We start from the raw sequence: 18,807 nt of genomic DNA on the forward strand, positions 1-18,807 counted from the left end.
GGGAAAAACAAAGGCATCCTACATCTCACTCTGAAGCGCTCCCCAGAGCCGCTCTGAGACCCAGGGTGGGACCCAGGCTGGGATCCTGAGTTGCTGGACCCCGAGGAGCTGCCACTGCCGGGCCTGGGCACCAGCTTCTCCACTCTCTCCCACAGCAGCCTGGGCTCAATACTGCTGTTAGAAAAGAAAAGAGAAAAGCTAATGCATTATGCCAAGATCAAGTTATAAACATATGCGTGATGTGTCCATCGATGTCTTTGAAATCTAGGTGAGAAAAAAATGGCAACATTTAACATTAAAACAGCATTTAACATTAAATTCACCAAAAGTTAATTAGGTTATTCAAGGATTTTTTATCTCCCAGATCCTTTTTAAAATTCAAGTATAGTTCACACACGTCACATTGGTTTTGGGTATACAAAGTATCCCAGATAATCTCATATCAAAAATGTTAAGTGACAGGCTACCATTAGCAGACCCCACATCTTCATCACAACTGACAGGAAATGCTACTGTTCAATCTAAAAGCGTTATTATTTCTGTCACAGCTACAGACTCAGTTTCTTATTATAAAAAATTCTACTTATGTAATCACACACAAAATTATACTATTCTCACTGTCCATCAGTGCCTTCAAGGGCCAACACTTACGCAGCATACTCCCTTGTATGGGCTGTGTTAGAAACATGACAGAAAGCACAGGGTGTGATGTACCCTGGCCATGGATGCAATCAGAGCACAAGTTTGCTAGGTTACAGCTAATACAGAGACTCAATCACAGGAGAATCCCACAGTCTACCCTGATCATTTAAGGACTAAGAAGGCTCTCTGCAGCTTCTGGCCTGTCTTCCATCTTAGCACTTCAAGTTCTAAAAGGCTAGATGTGCACAAGGCTAACTTCAGAGGTTTGGCGGTGATCAAGTACAAAATAGTCAACATAGTGCCCTTTCCTTCTCCTAGGACAGCACTGGCCAATGGAAATCACAGAGAGGACGGAAACACTCTGTAGCTGAGTAGTATAACATGGTAGTATAACATGCATGTGGCTCCTGAGCATGTGAAATGGGACTAGCACAGCTAAGGAAAATAACTTTTAATTATATTGAATTTTAATTAAGTTAAATTCAAATTTAGATAGCTGTTTAGCTATTTTAAGTAACAGAACAGCTCTACAACCTGAAAATATTATTTGGTTAGCTCACTAGTTTATTACAGACTGCAAGTCAACCCTGCACTTTCTTTCATTTGTGATTTCCATACCACTCCCAAGGCATTAGGACATCCTTTAGAGGATAAACTCCCTCAGGTTACAATTGTCTCAGACTCTCCCCTGCCTTCCCTGCCTTTCCTTCCACTTGCCCTTACACAGACAGGAAGTTTTCATTTTAAAACTGCCAAACATACAACTGGATTCAGACTCTTTTTCACTATAGACCAGTTTGCTATTATTCATGATAATGGATTTCCTGGCAGTTTTTCTTTTATAAACTGATGATTTCTTTATCCCAGATGGTTCCATGTTTATGAGCATTTTTATGAAAACAAGTATGATGGAATATTCTGTGCAGTAAACCTATTCTTAAGCTTTCCTCTTCTCTTACCTGGTGGAGTTTCTTTGACCTGCTTGGCTATTTTGCTGTCCACTGCCTTGCAGTGGGGAATCCCGACGCGACAGAACAGGGGAACGAGATGTTGTCCTCACAGGAACCTTGGGGTAGAAAAATATGGCAATTAAATTATTGAAAATGAGAAGAAAAAAATATTTCCCTACCAAAACATATTTTTACAACAGTCTGAATTATGTGAGCCTTACTATCACTACCCCTCTCCCTGATCCTTCTATGCCCTCCACTGATTCAATATGATAGAGAAAATTTAAGTCAAAGGCATCATCAAAGGAGCCAGGACAAACAGCCTTTCTACACTTCCGTAACATTTAAATGATGTTTGTACTGAAGCTTAGTGGCAGGGGACATACAAAGCATTTTGCTGAGATAATGTGAGAATCAGAAAAATAAGCTCAAAGAAACCAAACAATGGTCTACAAACGGATCAGTAGGAAATGAAGACTGGTAGGAAGCAAGAAAATATTCAGAGGAAGCAAATTCCAAGGTGAGGGAAAAATTAACGAAATGAAAAAGTGCCTTTCATTTAACTTCACCATTAACTACCAAAAACAAAACAAAAAATTGAAAAACAAAAATCCCTCAATTTAAAAAGAACAAAATCATTTTTTTGGAAATGTTTATGTTAAATTTTTCTTAAAAGACCTTTTCTGAAAATTTTGATAATCATTAATGTTGCAAAACAATTTATAGCTTTTGTATAAATGTGTAAGACAGCTGCTAAAATACACTTTGATTCTTTTTGTTCTAGAAGTATATTCTTTATAGACTTACTCATATATTATTCTGTTACTCTGTGTTTAAGTATAGCACTAACAACAACCATAAAAAGCTAACTGGCCACTGGCTGAATATAACTGCCTAACTATGGAACTTTCCCCACTGTAAAAAGTTCCTTTGAAGTTTCATTGCCCCTTCATTCTGGTGAAGCCATCATACCCTTAATTAAAATAAATAATTTTTTTTTTAAATAACAAAATGGAAAAAAGAAGCACACATCTGTCTTTCTGCTTCTTACCCTTGGAGGCACCTCGTCACTGTCTGATCTAGACCAAGCCTTTTGGGTGGGGTCAGGTACCTCCGACTTAGAGTCAGAACTCTGACTTAGCACCTCACTGCGGGAAGGTGGACATGGGTCCTGAGAGCGAAGATGGTGGTGTGCAAATTTGGGAGGAGAAGGGTCACTGAAGGAATGGGATCGCGAGACAGGGGAAACATTGTTCTTGAGAGATGCCAGGTGGGACCACTGTACCTTACAAGAAAACAAAACACAAAACATTCAATGCGTTCTGCATAAAACGCTTTTCTGGTCAATACCAAATCCAAAACAAGAAGTAGGGGAAGGCAAACTGGGGCCATACAGTACTTGGTAAGCCAAGCAGTGGAACAGTTATACTTCTAAGGGACGAAGCAGTCTGGGGAACACAATATATAGAAAAAAGCAAATTTACATTTATAAAGAAAACTCTTTTAATATCCAGACTAACATTACAGATAGCAGTAAACACAAAGATTAAGGAAACAAAACAAAATCACACAAAAAAACCCTCACAGACTCCTAGTCCTAAAAGGGAGGACAACATGCTACATGCACATCCATGTCAAAGCAGAGAGTGGACAGGCAGAGAGAGGGAGAAAAGAAAAACCACAAGACAGACACTGCCATACATGCAGACCTATCTATCCATCCTCACATCACCTGGTCTCGTAAAATTTCAGACCAAATAACCACAGAACACATTTAATGAGCAAAGACAAACCCCTATGTGTTGGCAGACTACAGCAATACAACTTAAAAACAGCCAACTTTTCAAATACACCGATTTTATTTCTTTCTTCTCTCAAGTCATAAAACACTCATGCTTTAGAGATTGCTATACATGTTCACAGTAGTTACAAAAAAAGGAATTTTGGTTTCTTTAGGAATATTCAATACTATCATTCCCTCTGCTGCTGCTACTGGAGTATGCCTTCTACTTGACAATTGAAAAAATGTTAACAACAACTTGTCACCTGAGTTAATCTGGTTGCTTTTAAGTTGGGCAAATAATCTCTGAAATAATCTGTATTTTATTATATTAGACTGCAATTTATATAATTCCAGCTATGCTATCTATTATATCAACGCACTTACTGAGAACTAAAAATACCAAATCACAATTGGCTCAACCTTTCTAAATGCAAGATTCAGAATAAGTCCCATAGGAGAGGGACAAATTCCACTTACTGGCATAATCCCAGACCGCTTAAATGTTTAAAATTTTCAGGTGGAAAAATGTGAAACAAAGCATTATCTACAACTATAATAAAAATTGGGTTTAAAAATAGAATCCTATGTGAACAGTCTCCTCAAAGAATTTTTTCATAAGCATAGGTTTCAGCCCAAAGCAACTTTAGGTAAAAAGAAGAAAAGGGAGACTATAATCATTAATATAAAAGTAGCCTACATAATTCAGGAACTCCTATTTTCTAAATTGTTAGTGGCCAAATAGATAAAAATTTTCTATTTGTTGTAAGTTTAACTTTCAGAATAAAAAGTTTAGTCCTAGACTCTTCATCCAAATGTTGTTAAACAAACCTACTGTACTAGTCCCTCTTCCCTTCCCTCTCCCCCCTTTTAACCTGCACTGTTTTCTTCACAACCTGGCTTGTGGCTCAGCTCTTCTGTGAATCAACACACTGCTGACTGCATGTAAATTCCTCCCTGTCCCCTAACGCCCCCCACCCCACAAACACATGCTTTGCTTATTAGGTCTGGTCCTTCTTCTTTTTTCTTTTCTTTTTTTTTTTTTTAAACAACTCCTCCATACTGGGATTATTTATTGTAAAGCATGTTCAAATCCTCCTTGGGATTTTTTTTTCTGAACACCACAGCTACTTCAATCACAAGAATATGAACTTTTGTCCCCGAACACATGCAAGCATCCGTGGCAAGTCAACTCAGGCTTCAAGGTGCCAAATGTCTACATGTTATTTATTTTCAGTAAGAGAATGGGAATCTGTATTTTAAAGACCTCTCAGATCTTTGACATGGATAATCCCTGCTATTAACTGTTTTCTCTGGACAGGACAGAGGGTTCTCTTTTAACCACATAGCACTCAGCCCAGGGGTTCTCCCTCACCTAGACAAGGCAGAATGCTGTGGTCAACCTAATGAAAGGACCTTTCCCCTGGCCTACTTCAGGGAAATGCATACTGAACCTACTAGATCATATCTTCTTTTGGATCTTGAACCTTTTGAGAATCTAATGAAAGGCCCTTTTCCCAGAGAAAATACGTACATTTGGACAAACCAAGAAATTCTATATGTAATTTCAACTGGGCTGTCACTGGATTTCCAAAAGCCCACTCATGCAACTGGCCAGGAACCAAGGATCAAAGGTTAAGAAAAGGTTCTAGTTCTCCCTCTATGTACTTTCTAAAAACAAACCTGAAAAATTTTTGAATTAGAGAAAGGAGGCATTTGTTTATGAGCATCTGAGTTAGGAAAGACAAAAAGACTAAAAGAAGTAATCACTGAATCTAGATATCCTTAATGAGTATAATAAAAATCTTTTTAAAAAATCCTTCTTTTCTCTATCAACTAAGGGGATATCACCTGTAAGTTAATTTAGAATCACTCCTGCAAATCTCTTTTCTTCCTAACGTGGTAACAAGCCAATCTGTGAATGTTACAAGCAGGCCCATGGCTTAGTGAACTACCGTGTGAGTCACCTCAGCCCACAGCCACCGGGCTGTTGCTACCTGTGGCTCAGCTGGTCTCTGCAGGGCAGGATGCACAGAATCGGAGTTGCCATTGGAAAAAGACTCTGATCTGGAAGGCACTGGTGGCTCCAATACTCTGCCTGTCTGCTTAGACTGGGCTTCAGGGGAGCTGTGGTTAGTTTTCCTAAATCTATCTTCCACCTGCATCAGAGAATTAGAAGACATAACTCAGTGTTAGTAGGGAAAAGCAGAGATCCCAAAGAAAGCTTGAGTGGAAGGGCCCTAGAGAGAAATTTTCTCTTTTCTCTAGCTACAAGGAAAGAGAGGAGGCAAATATAATAGGGCTGAAATTCAATTTGAGATAAAGAAATATGAAAATAAAAATAAAAATTAAGCCTTTAAAATCTCCTGGCAAGAATTCTAAGATTGTACATGATGATAAACTAGAAAAAAAAAATGAACGTCACAACTAACTACACCAAAAGATTAAGATTAGAAGATTATCATCAGGAATTCAAAACACATTTCATCGTACCCAAAACAAAGGCATTCTAGGATGCGGAGAACACTTGTTCCTAGAATCTACTCTCTGTGAGGGTGAGACGTGGTGGAAGGGTGCCATCTACAGGCCAGGTTTCAACACACTGCAGAAGTCAACCAGCTTCCAGGACTCCTAGTATTCCAAAAGTTACCGCTTTGCCACATCATCACCAGGAGGCTCTGGGTGGCCCAACTGCACCAATTTCATTAACAAATCACAATCAGTGATTTGTTAAAAAAGTCAGTATAATTGGGCTATAGGCACTGTTCATTTTCATGGTGGTTTTGGAAAAATAGTTAACCAGGCCACCATCCCCTTATGTACATTTTAGGAATGATTTTGCCATATAATCTTCCCTCTGTTTAGTGCTCACTTCACCCAAGAGTTGTTTTACAGAGGCACTTTGGTCGTCTCTGGAGAAAACACCAAGCAGATAAGGGACCACAGGCAAGTGTCCTTTCACTTGTCTGAACCACATTTTCTTGGCTAGAAAACCAAAAGACTGGCTCTGATCTGCTCTCTGTGTCCCTGTCTAAGCTTACTATTACACAGCTCCTAAGAGTCATTCTACTACTTCCCAGGGAATGAGCAACACCGGATCAATATTTAAGCAACAAAGGAAAGAAAATACCTCTCGGGTTCTGTCAGTGGGCTCATAGTGGGGCTTAGGCTCTGGAGCGTGATAGCTTGGCTTGCTCCTTTCCTGCTGCGGTGGCTGCTGCTGCTGCGGGTGCGGCCTCCTGTGGTCATGCTGTAGAGACAGGAGATATGCTTGTTCTTGTTGCAACTGCCTCTGGAGCCTCTCTGCCTGCCGGTGCTCCTCCATCTCCCGCCATCGGCACTCCTTGGAGAGGGAGAGGAGAACACTAAATCTATGGGCCACCGCACAACTTGCCTCTTCTCTGGATTCATTCTCAACTTTTCACAAAGACCATGCCTTCCCCCCCCACCTTTTTTTAATCACAGAGCAAAATGACTGGGATTTTAAATAGCGTATTACCTGTGGAAAAATATGACAGCTTGTTGCTAACCATAATATCACTGGACAGAGAGAGAATTCAATTAAAAGTTGGTTTTGGTGGTTTCAAAAGTTAGTGTACTAGGCAAAAATCCTATGGCATGTGCTTTGAACTTTCAGCCTTTGGCATTCTAGTTTGTTCACTGAATGCCAAGTTCTGTTCAAACCCTTGCTATCTACCAAAGAGAACAGTTAACTCTTTAACAGGAAATAAGTAAGTAAATAGAAGCCACCTCGAAATGTGCCCAAAGCACCATGACCACAGAGGACATCTCCATTTGAGCCTGTCAGCCCACAACGCTAACCAAAATGGTCTGGTAATCACCACGGCTATGCCCAAAGCTCAGGGGAGGGATACAGAAATGAGCCCTAATGCTACGGAACAAGACAGATACAGGGCGTTACCAGTAACATGGCCTGCTCCTGGAGCAGCTGCTGCTGAAGGATTTCCAAGTGCCGCTGCTCCTCTTCTAGCTGTCGCCTGATATACTCCTGTCACACAGAAATTACCCAGCAATCAATTTATCCCAAAGGAAAGCATAAGAACCACCTGAATGGAGCACCAAGAACCATTTGCCCCAATGGTCTTCAGTGGTAATTCACTTAATGATGGATATATTATGAAACATATAGTGAAAGATTGTCCCCAAGATCTTCAAATTGGTCAACGAAGATCTAAAGAGTCTAATAAATGATGATATACACTCTACTGATATACACAAAAGTATCTGATAGTTCTTCTGTAAGAACGCAGCTGTTAAATACAATTGCAGGATTTCAAAGAACCAGGATATTCCTCTTAAGGATGGTAGACCAGAGAAATCAAGTTTAATTAGATAAGAAACCAGAGGGTTCTCATTGCCCTAGAGGGTTCCGATGAATCATTTAAAACAAGCATGGATTGCCAATTTTTAAAACCCCAAACCAAAACCCGTTTTAATATTAAAACAGAACAAACATGATTTGTGTTTTCTCTGATGACACAGAAGGTACCTGGAATGACTATATTCTGAAAGCCATGATCTGTGAACACCAGACTCAGGTGGTTTCTCACAAATGAACAGGCCCAGCCTCTTCAAGAAGAGACTGAGAGTGTGTGTGTGTGTTTGTGGGGAGGGGGCGGGGAACTTATTTTCAAGGGGAAGAGAATGACAAGCTTCTGGATCAATGAAAACAGGTACATACCCAAAACATGTAAAGAGGAGAAATCCAACCTTGAAGTTGCATGCATATTTAATAGACTAGGAAATCAAGAGACGTTTGGAAATCTCAGACCTTTAGAAAACCCTCAACCTTCCATTTTCTCAGTATCCTCATTTGAGAAATGAGTATCAAGAATATTCTTGGGGCACGTGGATGGCTCAGTTGGTTAAACGTCTGACTTCAGTTCAGATCATAATCTCGTGGTTCGGGAGTTCAAGCCCCACGTCAGACTCTGGGCTGACAGCTCAGAGCCTGGAGCCTGCTTCAGATTCAGTCTCCCTCTCTCTCCCTGCTCCTCCCTCGCACTCTGTCTCTCTCTCTCTCTCTCTCTCAAAATGAAACAAACATTTAAAAAAATTGGGGCGCCTGGGTGGCTCAGTTGGTTAAGCGGCCAACTTCAGCTCAGGTCATGATCCTGCGATCCGTTAGTTCGAGCCCCGTGTCGGGCTCTGTGCTGACAGCCCAGAGCCTGGAGCCTGCTTCAGATTCTGTGTCTCCCTCTCTCTGACCCTCCCCCGTTCATGCTCTGTCTCTGTCTCAAAAATAAATAAATGTTAAAAAAAAAATTTTAATAAAAAAAATTCTCTTGCAACTCTCAAGATTTTTTGTAAGGCTCAAATAGGACACAGACATTAAACAACTCTGAAATACAAACAAAAGAAGTTTCCTTCCTTTTCAAGAAGGAAAAAAGCTAACTGTTCCAGATAGGGAGTAGACTAAGAGATCTAAGAAGAGAAGTTTTAGTCTGAAATTCACATTACGTCTTTACAGTGTCTAATGCTGACCATCCACTTGTACCATGGCACACATTTTAAAATAAAAATAGCTATACATCTGAGCTGGACAGAAGTTTTAGTTAACCAATAATTCTGGTTTAGAGAATGCAGGATAACACAAATCATGACATATACATTTCCTCAGAAACCTTTATCTTATAAAATAAACTTTACCCAAAAAAGCCAATCTGGGGGAAAGTGTATCTAGAAGGGCATTTGCAAAGACACTCTGATTCCAACCTGGGCTCCAAGTCCCATTCCTCCTAGCCTAACCTTCCACGGCACATGCTATGCCAAGCACTGACCTAGCATGACATGTGGCCTTCCCCTGCAACAGCTGAGAAAGGAATCTGAGTTCCAACTCACCTCTTCTTTGAACTAGACTGAAATGAACCATAACTTGAAAGACCAAATTAGTACAGTCGTTTTGTCTTTTTGCCTTCAAAACACAAGGACAACCAGGAAAGTCACGTCTATCCAAACCACAAATGTCCTAACATACAATGAGCATGCAGAATACAATCATACATGTATACAAACATGCAGAAGTGCAGTTTCTTACAGCACTGTTAACACAAAAGATTTTGCAACAGAACAAGGAAAGCAGAATAAAACTACTTTGATACCTATCTATTTTCAAGAAGAGGTAAAGGATACTTGCTATACACTGCTAGGAATTTACCCAAGGGATACAGGAGCGCTGATGCATAGGGGCACTTGTATCCCAATGTTTATACCAGCACTTTCAACAATAGCCAAATTATGGAAAGAGCCTAAATGTCCATCAACTGATGAATGGATAAAGAAGATATGGTTTATATATACAATGGAATACTACGTGGCAATGAGAAAGAATGAAATCTGGCCATTTGCAGCAACGTGGATGGAACTGGAGGGTATTATGCTAAGTGAAATAAGTCAGGCAGAGAAAGACAGATACCATATGTTTTCACTTATATGTGGATCCTGAGAAACTTAAGAGAAGACATGGGGGAGGGCAAGGGGGAAAAAAAGTTACAGAGAGGGAGGGAGGCAAACCACAAGAGACTCTGAAATGCTGAGAACAAACTGATGGTTGATGGGGGGTGGGGGAGAGGGGAAAGTGGGTGATGGGCATTGAGGAGGGCACCTGTTGGGATGAGCACTGGATGTTGTATGGAAACCAATTTGACAATAAATTATATTTAACATAAAAAAAGAATACTTGCTATACATGAATGTTAACGACTGTCACTAGCACATTAAAGATTAAGTATTACTCTCACATACTCCTCTCACCATCACATTGTGAGAATTACCCCTAGGAGACTTAACTTTCAAAAGCTTAATTACTTTTACTCCTCTTTGCAATCCCTAAGTATAAATCAGAATGTGGGGAAAAACAAAACAAACAAACCCAAAACACACCAGTGCTGACTGGCCAATAATGTCAATAGTAACAGAAATATCCTTAAATTCTCAGGAAGAAATAGTACATGTGCAGAGAACCTGAAGCATATGATCAGTATCAAGGATAGTAGCTGAATACTCAACTGTGGAAGTTAATACCATAGTTGATAAATATTTTAAGTATGAATTTCAAGTATTATTTAAATTGGTCTCCATTCATATCTTTCCTCCTTTACCCAAAGCTCATAACAAAGAGTGATCAATTCAAAGATGTGAGAGGTGAAGAGGTTCTGAGGGGCTCACACTGACAGCACAGACACAAAAGCACAGTCAATTCAGGGAACAGAGCTTTCTAAAGACAACTATAGCTGGCATCAATAAAATGCTCTAAGTGTTACCAAAATATCATCTTTTTTGGCTAAACAAAACCACGATGTTATTAGTTTTTCTAATGCTACTACTGAGTTATATACAAATATGTTTATTATGATATTCAGCCACTGGATAATTCAAACATTCCTTGTGGTTGGTTTTTCAGTTCATTAAAGAAAAGGCTAATCATCATCCAGATATTTGAGGTTCAAAGCATTTAAGCCAAGCCCAAAAAGAAATATTCAGAAATCTTTTGGGCATTACACTATTTGGAGACCACTCAACTGACTTCAAGAGGTTTCTAAATGTAAAAATTTATCCATCATTTTTAATTTCAATTTATTAATTCAATTTATTGCTGTGCTTCCAATTGTGCTTCGGCATTTTCAAACCTCTGAAATCCTGAATGTGTGTGTGTGTGTGTGTGTGTGTGTGTGTGTGTGTGTGTGTGTGTATACGTGCGTGCACACGTGTTTGTACTTTGAGTCCCAAATCCTCCAACTCTACAAAGCAACCTCACATATGACCTCACATATGCATGGTCAGAACATTCTTTTGTGAACTAACCTGTTCTCTTTCAACTCTCCTCTTTTCTTCCTCTGCCCGTCTCCTCTCTTCTTCTTCTTTACGTCTTCTTTCCAGTTCCTCCAGACGCCTCTTCTCTTCTTGTTCTCTCCTTCGCTGTTCACGTTCTTGCTGCCTTCTAGCTTCACGTTCTCTCCTTTGTTGCTGCGCAAGTAAAGATATGTAATCAGCAGGTATCTTCTAACTACTGCTCTCATGACACTCTGCTGACCATTTACAGGTAGGTGCTAATGAGGGGAAGTTCACAGACCCCATCTCGACTGGCCAGCTATTTCCACACTGCTCCTCCACCCCACATGTACCAGCTTCCTCATAAATATTGGTCAAAGGTGGGGTGCTTCTGTGAATCCTTAAACAGTTTGGTTTCGTTTGATATCAATTCCCCATTCTTCACTATACTACGCAACTAAAGGACAGGGAATTCTTTATCCATGCACATCACTAACAGAATTATCCAGGGCCCTTAAATCAGAAGAAAAAGACAGAAGACAAAGGAATAAAGGAGAACGGAAATAAAGCAAAGAAAGGAAAGAAATAGTTAAAAAGAGGAAAAAGAAAGGAAAAAGAAATTGACAATAAGAATAAGAAATGCCAGTATTATTCATAGTAATGAATTTAAGAAACTGCCACAGCACACATGCATACTATATGTCCTGCACTGTGCTCAGTGTTTGATATTCTTTATTCCATTTCCTTTATCCAGTAAAATTTTCAAAACAAACCTGGAAATAAGTATTTCAATCCTACTTTACAGATGAGCAAATAGGTTCAGAAGAGTCACGTGATTTGCCCAGTGTCACCCAGCTAGCAAGTCCCAAACTAGAAGGGCCATTCTGCCTCTAATGCCTGTAGTATTAACCATGTGCATCCTACTAGCAGGTAGGTAGACTCACTCTGACAACCGTTCCTAATCCAGGCTGTTCTATATAACCCCTAAGTATAGAGTAGTGGGACACACTGGGCACCTGTCTGGCTGCTTTTCTCATCCAGCCCCAGATATCTGTTAATAAGGCACTTCTACAGTGTAAAGTATAGAATTAACCAATTCTTCCCACAAATATGAAAAATGCTAGCCTCTAGACTAGGGCCATCTAATAAAACACTCCAGGATGATGAAAATGTTCTGTCTCAGTACTATTCAACAGAGTAGCTACTAGCCACATGTTGCTACTGAGTACCTAAAATATGACTAGTACAACTGAGGAACTTCCTTTTCAATTTTACTTCAATGAAGTTAACTTAAGTTTAAATAGCCATATATGGCTAGTGGCTACTGTACTGGACAGCACAGGTCTAAAGAATACACAGCCATCGAATTTCTCAAGACACAGGAAGCTGAAAATATTACCACAAACTTCAATGTGGCACTAAGATTATTAAATAAGAAAGTTTGGGATAAAGTTATTGGGGATATTAGACATAAATATTTATAATAGGCATAAAAGTAGGTATTTATTATAGTCTGAGTATTAATTTCTCCCCCCCCACACACACACAAGCATTCATTCTGAAGGTAGACACTTAAATGATTTCCTAAGAAATATAAAGAAATGTCTTATATGTGGAACCCTTGCACAGAGAGGATTTCTTGGTACTTGGTCTCTCTCAGCTGAGTGTTACATGACCATTACTCTCAATATAGTTCTGAGTTAGCTTCTGGCCCCATCTCCTCTCTCATTCCATATATTGCATGGTTTAGTTATTTTTCTTTAAAAATTTTTTTTAAATGTTTATTTATCTTTGAGAGAGACAGAAACAGAATGCGAGTGGGTTAGGGGCAGAGAGAGTGAGACACAGAATCTGAAGGAGGGTCCAAGCTCTGAGCTGTCAGCACAGAGCTTGACATGGGGCTCAAACTCAAAAGCTGTGAGATCATGACCCAAGCTGAAGTTGGACCTCAACCGACTGAGCCACCCATGTGCCCCTCATGCTTTATTTTTTTCCCAGCACTGTCTGCTCTTAGAATTCAACACACAAAACACACAGTTTCCCATGGGTGTGGGTAGGGTCGTAGAAATAAAAGAGTTCCTGTCCTGGTGTTTAGAAACTACAACTTTAATGGCCAAGGCATCTTTATTAAATTGAAACATGTACACTGTCCCCATACAATGTACTTGCTGCCTGTCATTTGCTAGCTTAATGCCCATATAGGCACGTGCCATGGTGTGGGGCTTGCATTCAGGGCACCTGACCCTGAGCACTGTGCTGCACCCTTGGGAGGAAAGAGGCCTTTCTTTTTCTTTTTCTTTTTCTTTTTTTAAATTTTTTTTTCAACGTTTTTTTATTTATTTTTGGGACAGAGAGAGACAGAGCATGAACGGGGGAGGGGCAGAGAGAGAGGGAGACACAGAATCGAAAACAGGCTCCAGGCTCCGAGCCATCAGCCCAGAGCCTGACGCGGGGCTCGAACTCACGGACCGCGAGATCGTGACCTGGCTGATGTCGGACGCTTAACCGACTGTGCCACCCAGGCGCCCCGAGGCCTTTCTTTTTAAAAACTAGCTACTGAGGGGCGCCTGGGTGGCTCAGTTGGTTAGGCGACGGTGATGATCTCACAGTTCGTGAGTTCGAGCCCTGCATTGGGCTCTGTGCTAACAGCTCAGAGCCTGGAGCCTACTTCAGATTCTGTGTCTCCCTCTCTCTCTACCCCTCCTCCTCACACTCTGTATTTCTCTGTCTCTCAATAATAAATGAACATTAAAAAAATTTTTTTTAAACTAGCTACTGATAAATAAAACCCACAAAACCACCTCACCCTGCCCCAGGACTTCATCAGCAATATAACACAGACACTTGAGGAAAGAAATCTGAGAATCTCATCCAAGCAGTGTTACTGGAGCCTTTCTACTTCAAAGCAAATTAAGTTAAGATCCTTTATTTTACAACTTTTGCTTTTTCCATTCAGGAACAAAAAGAAGAGAGTGGCTTTTACCAGTACGTTACTTATAACAAATATAAGCTCAGAATACAACCATTTCTCTAACACTGGTAATAAAAATCCCCATATTTTGCTAATTGGGAAACAAGTTTCTTTGCTTTAAACAGAAATTCTTTAATTCTTTCAGATATTCCTGACTAGCCATGTCTTCCAAAGGAAAGCATCTTCTGAGCTTCTCTATTGAAAATAAAGACATTCAAAATAAAACAAAAAGCCTTTTAATAAACCTAAAACATAAAGAATCTCATTCGATCAGTTTTAAAGCTTAAAACAGTTGTGAGTATTTTCCTCTAAGAGGTGAACATGGAAGCTCTGTGGAAGTTTCTGTCCTGAGGAGTGAGAGTGGTTTTGTGTACTCTACTATTTTTACAGACTCAGCACTGCTTAGTTCTGAGAACAACCATGGGCAAGGCTGGCAACAATCAGGACACTTTCAGGTTTTATAAAAGAGAAATGACTTGCTAGAATACATTGGGTTTTGCAAACACCTGGCAGGCAAGGTAAGAAGGGCCTCACCTCTGGATGAAAATAAGAACCCACAATCACAACAAAGGAAGACAGAAAAGCTACCTGACAAGATATGTAAACAATTTCCCTCCAAATCTGTCAGACAAAAGGAAAACAGAAAAACAAAGAAAAGGGAAACAAAATCAAAGGCAAGCAGTATCTACTGCCCTTAAAATTGCCCCTTAGCTTCAGAGAACTTAGGCTCCAAGTATATCGGATTAATATGAACAGGTCAGAAGAGGCAAAGAACCTTATGCAATGAATTTTACAACTTTTAGATAACAAAAGTAGCCAAAATGGGCTAGAGGGGTCCTTTGAAAAATTTTAGTACACACCATGGAATCCTAGAAAGACAAGTGAAAGGACTCAAGGGACAGAGGCTGTAGTCCTGATTCTGCTCAGCTTCCCTGTTACAAGCCACTTCCCCTCTATAAGCCTCAGGTTCCTGACTTGTCAGAACAGAGTTATGTGTGGTGGGGGTGCGAAGGAGGCAGTGTGCATCAGAAATCATCATGGTGTGGAGTTTACAATGGTTATTATTTTGAAGAAGTCAATAGTTGGTGTCTACAATGAGAAAAAGTGTTTAAAAAGTCTTATAGGCAATGAACTCTAAGAGAATCATTCCTCTGCAAAAGATCTGCCCCCCACACCATCCTGTGGAGGGCGCCCTGATGCACTGAAATTAAGAGAGGAGAGAGGTGAAGAACTAGCATGGTAGGTGTCTACATCAGCAGTCTCTAGAAGAGAACAAGACCATCGAGTGAAGTCTAGGAAAAAAACACTCAACTCTTATTTACTTGTATTTGTAGCTCACCCTTTTTAAGATAGCTATTTCTGCATGTTTTATAATATACATACTCAGTGCAAAGGTATGTTAAGTAGACATATGTGTCAGATATATGCCTTCAGTTTCTCTTACCCTCCATGCCACTGCGCTATGCTAAGCAATGCCACATGACCACAGAGATGCAGACCCACAACAGCCATAGAGACGATGTGCTTACTGCCATTTCCTTATACACCACGCAAACTACTAAAAATTCCTTAATTTTTACATATGATGTTGAAGGTCCCATTTAGACTTATAGTATCACAGTAACAGAAAGAAAAGCAATAGCCTGCACTTGTTTCTCTCTTATACTAAACAACAACAACAACAAAAAACTTAAATGAAAGCAAAGCCATCCCTATCTCTGCTGACGCCTCAGCTATTATCAGCAAGGACTCCTTCAGGAAAGAGCCAGGAGGGGACACAACTCCAAGGAGAGCCTGGAGGTTGCCATGCTGAGGTCTGGGAGAAACAACCAACCAGCAGCCTGCTACTAAGCCGCCACACAGCTGGCAGCCAGATGCGGTCTAGCATCCAACTCAAACCAGCCTCCAGATGCAAGCTCCAGAGAAGAAAAGCGGAAGTTGCGGAGGAAAAGCAGAGAGGGAGCGAACCAGGGTCAGAGCTGACTTTCCACATGCTAGGCCTCTCACCTGGAGCTGCTGCCTGCCCCAGTGCACCAAGTGCAGGTGTGATCTCAGGCCACCCACTCCCCAGACCCACTTCTCATCTCCCCTCTCCTGAGCTGTTGTCACCTTGACTTCAGGAAATGGCAGGACCTCGGTGCACGTCCTCTGGTCACGTGGGCTCTAAAGTGGAAGCACTCATTCTCCTTCAAGGGAGTAAGCCTCCAAGTGGTAAGACATGTACAATCCATTTTCTTGGTTGTTTCCAACTACACTGAGGGCAGGGCTCCTAGCCCATTAGAAAATCTTGACTACTTTCATGTAACTAAATGCTACTACTAAGAGGCAACTTTTAAGTGATTTTACAAGGAGCTTTTTCCACATCATTTACATTTAAAAACATTTTTATTTTTTTAATTTAAATTTTAACATTAGGTGCAACAGTGGTTTCAGAAGTAGAAGTCAGTGATTCATCACTTACATATAACACTCAGTGCTCATCACAAGTGCCCTCCTTGATACCCATCTCCCTCCATTTGTTCTCCGTCATTAAAGAGTCTCTTGTGGTTTGTTTCCCTTCTTTTCTTTCCCCCACTTCCCATATGTACATTTTAAAAGTTTAAATTAAAGTACTAAGTACTTTAAAAATTCAAAATGAATTATAAGGTGTATGTCAAAAATAAGGTGCCCCATTTCTCCTCACCCCCAATTCGTGATTCCCAAGGTAGAATCACTTCCAATGCCTTTTGTTTTTCTCACAGTATTTGCCTCCTGATTTTTAAATAACACTTTCATAAGAGCTATTTTAAAAAAAAATTTCCACTTTAGACACCATCTATTGATTTCTCCCCCAAAGAATATCCATCCACAGCACCATTCCATGTTCCCAGTCTAGTCATGTGACAATTTCTGATTAAATGAAAACCACATTCAAGGCAAAATTTAGTGTTTGGAGGAGCTATTAACTGCCTTATTTTTGTTGTTGTGGTCTCTTTCACTGGTTTTCTATGGGTCTATCACAAAATCATCTGTAAAGTCTCTTGCACCGCCATAGTCCTCCTTCCAATATGGTCAAGTCAATCAGGCATTCTTTCTTCCTAGAGATTTAACCTCTCACACCTCTTTCTTCCCCTACACCAACCAAGACTGCTTGCTCTCCAGGCAGCCTATGCTTGGCCACCAACTTCCTAGGAATTCTTTTGAACTTTCTCCTGTACAGGATCCTGTTTCCTGTAGCCCTTGCCACTTTCGTCCTCATTTGCTGGAACACGTTCTCCAGTAGCTTCCTGAGAAGTGAAAACAAGGCAAAAGGCTTGAGGGACTTTGCAGGCCACAGAACCTTTACTCTCACAAGGTACATATAATTTTGACTCAGGCTAGTAATTTTCCCTCAGATTTCTGCAAGCACAGCTATGTCATTTTCTAGTTTCTGATGGTGCTCCTGGAAAATCTCAGACCATTCAGATTCCTGATACTTAGTACAAGACCCATGCATACCCCAACCCTCTACCTGCTCCACCCACCATGGCTTTTAGGATGTTCTTTTCATCCCAGACATTGTGAGCTGTCAAGACGACATATGTACCTTTGTATGGGTCTTTTTTCATTCATTGTGCAGGAGACTCAGTACATCTTTCAGTCAGTACAGAAACTTGTATTTCTTAGCTCTGGAAACTTTCCCTGAATTAGTTCTGTAGTTCTCCCTACAGTAATTATTTCCTACACCATCTAATTAAATGGTTGTTAAACCCCCTGAATTGATTTGGTTTTTCTTCTGTTCATCATAAACTTAAACCCCCCCGCCCCCCACAACGTTCTGGGAGTTTTAATTTATAAAAACTCTTCAGAGGCGCCTGGGTGGTTCAGTCAGTTAAGGGTCTGACTCTTGATTTTGGCTCAGGTCACAATCTCACAGTTTTTGAATTTGAGCCCCGCACTGGGGTCTGCATTGACAGTGCAGAGCCTGCTTGGGATTTTCTGCCTCCCTCCCCATCTCTCTCAAAATTAAATAATTAAAAGTTTTTTAAAAATGTAAAAACTTCAAAAATTCTTAGTTTCTGAACATCGATTCATGAATATTATTTGTTCTTCTCATTCGAGGGATACTGAGATCCTACACATGTGCATGTGTCTGTGTGTGCAATAGTTTCTGTTCCCTACACTATTTCCTTCAAGATCCTTTTTCTATTTGTCTTTCATGTTAAAGGTTTTTCTCAGTGCCCACAATCTTGGCTGTCCATTCACATTTAAGACAATAAAAAGGAAATTATAAGGGCTATGGAGAGTGGTTGGTAACTATTAAGCTTCACAGTAAGATGATGGGAAGCAGCATGGGCATTTCACTGGGGCTTTTTGTCCCTTGGGCTAGTCAGTATCTCCAGAGAGGAATCTCTGCAGTATTCTCAGAATCCTCTCTATCTCCTGCCTGGGTTGAGCAGAAGGTGTAGGAAAAGAAGATGGCATCTGTAATAAGTGTGCCCGCCAACACTGTGGGAGCTGAGGTGAGTGTGCATGCAGTCATACTGGTGAATACTTAGACTTCCAATTAATGCCCTTGTTTTCACTCTTTCTCTCTCCACATACTCAGTTGTGCCTGAATTCTTCATATACTGAGGCTCTGTTGTTCACTTTTTCTAGGAAGTCTGTATCTGTTCCCACAGGGGAGAAGGAACAGAGTAGCCTGGCTGCCTGGG

The 18,807-nt window shown here is 40.5% G+C and overlaps 1 protein-coding gene across 50 annotated transcripts in view; it reads right to left on the reverse strand.

Moving 5' to 3' along the window:
- MAP4K4 (mitogen-activated protein kinase kinase kinase kinase 4) overlaps positions 1–18,807 on the reverse strand; it is a 190,947-nt gene that overhangs the window by 30,911 nt on the left and 141,229 nt on the right. For 6 of the 50 annotated variants that reach the window (XM_045054003.1, XM_045054000.1, XM_045054013.1 and 3 more), the window contains exons 13-19: positions 11,197–11,358; positions 7,295–7,381; positions 6,503–6,715; positions 5,370–5,531; positions 2,644–2,877; positions 1,602–1,708; positions 23–174 (exon numbers count right to left, since the gene is read on the reverse strand). In XM_045054003.1, coding sequence (XP_044909938.1) covers positions 23–174; positions 1,602–1,708; positions 2,644–2,877; positions 5,370–5,531; positions 6,503–6,715; positions 7,295–7,381; positions 11,197–11,358 — 1,117 coding nt within the window. The remainder of the gene's footprint in view (positions 1–22; positions 175–1,601; positions 1,709–2,643; positions 2,878–5,369; positions 5,532–6,502; positions 6,716–7,294; positions 7,382–11,196; positions 11,359–18,807) is intronic. The other 44 variants (XM_045054036.1, XM_045054022.1, XM_045054037.1 and 41 more) reach the window with 17 other exon arrangements.

The sequence above is a fragment of the Felis catus genome, chromosome A3 (assembly GCF_018350175.1).
Source record: "Felis catus isolate Fca126 chromosome A3, F.catus_Fca126_mat1.0, whole genome shotgun sequence".
NCBI classification, from domain to species: Eukaryota; Metazoa; Chordata; class Mammalia; order Carnivora; family Felidae; genus Felis; species Felis catus.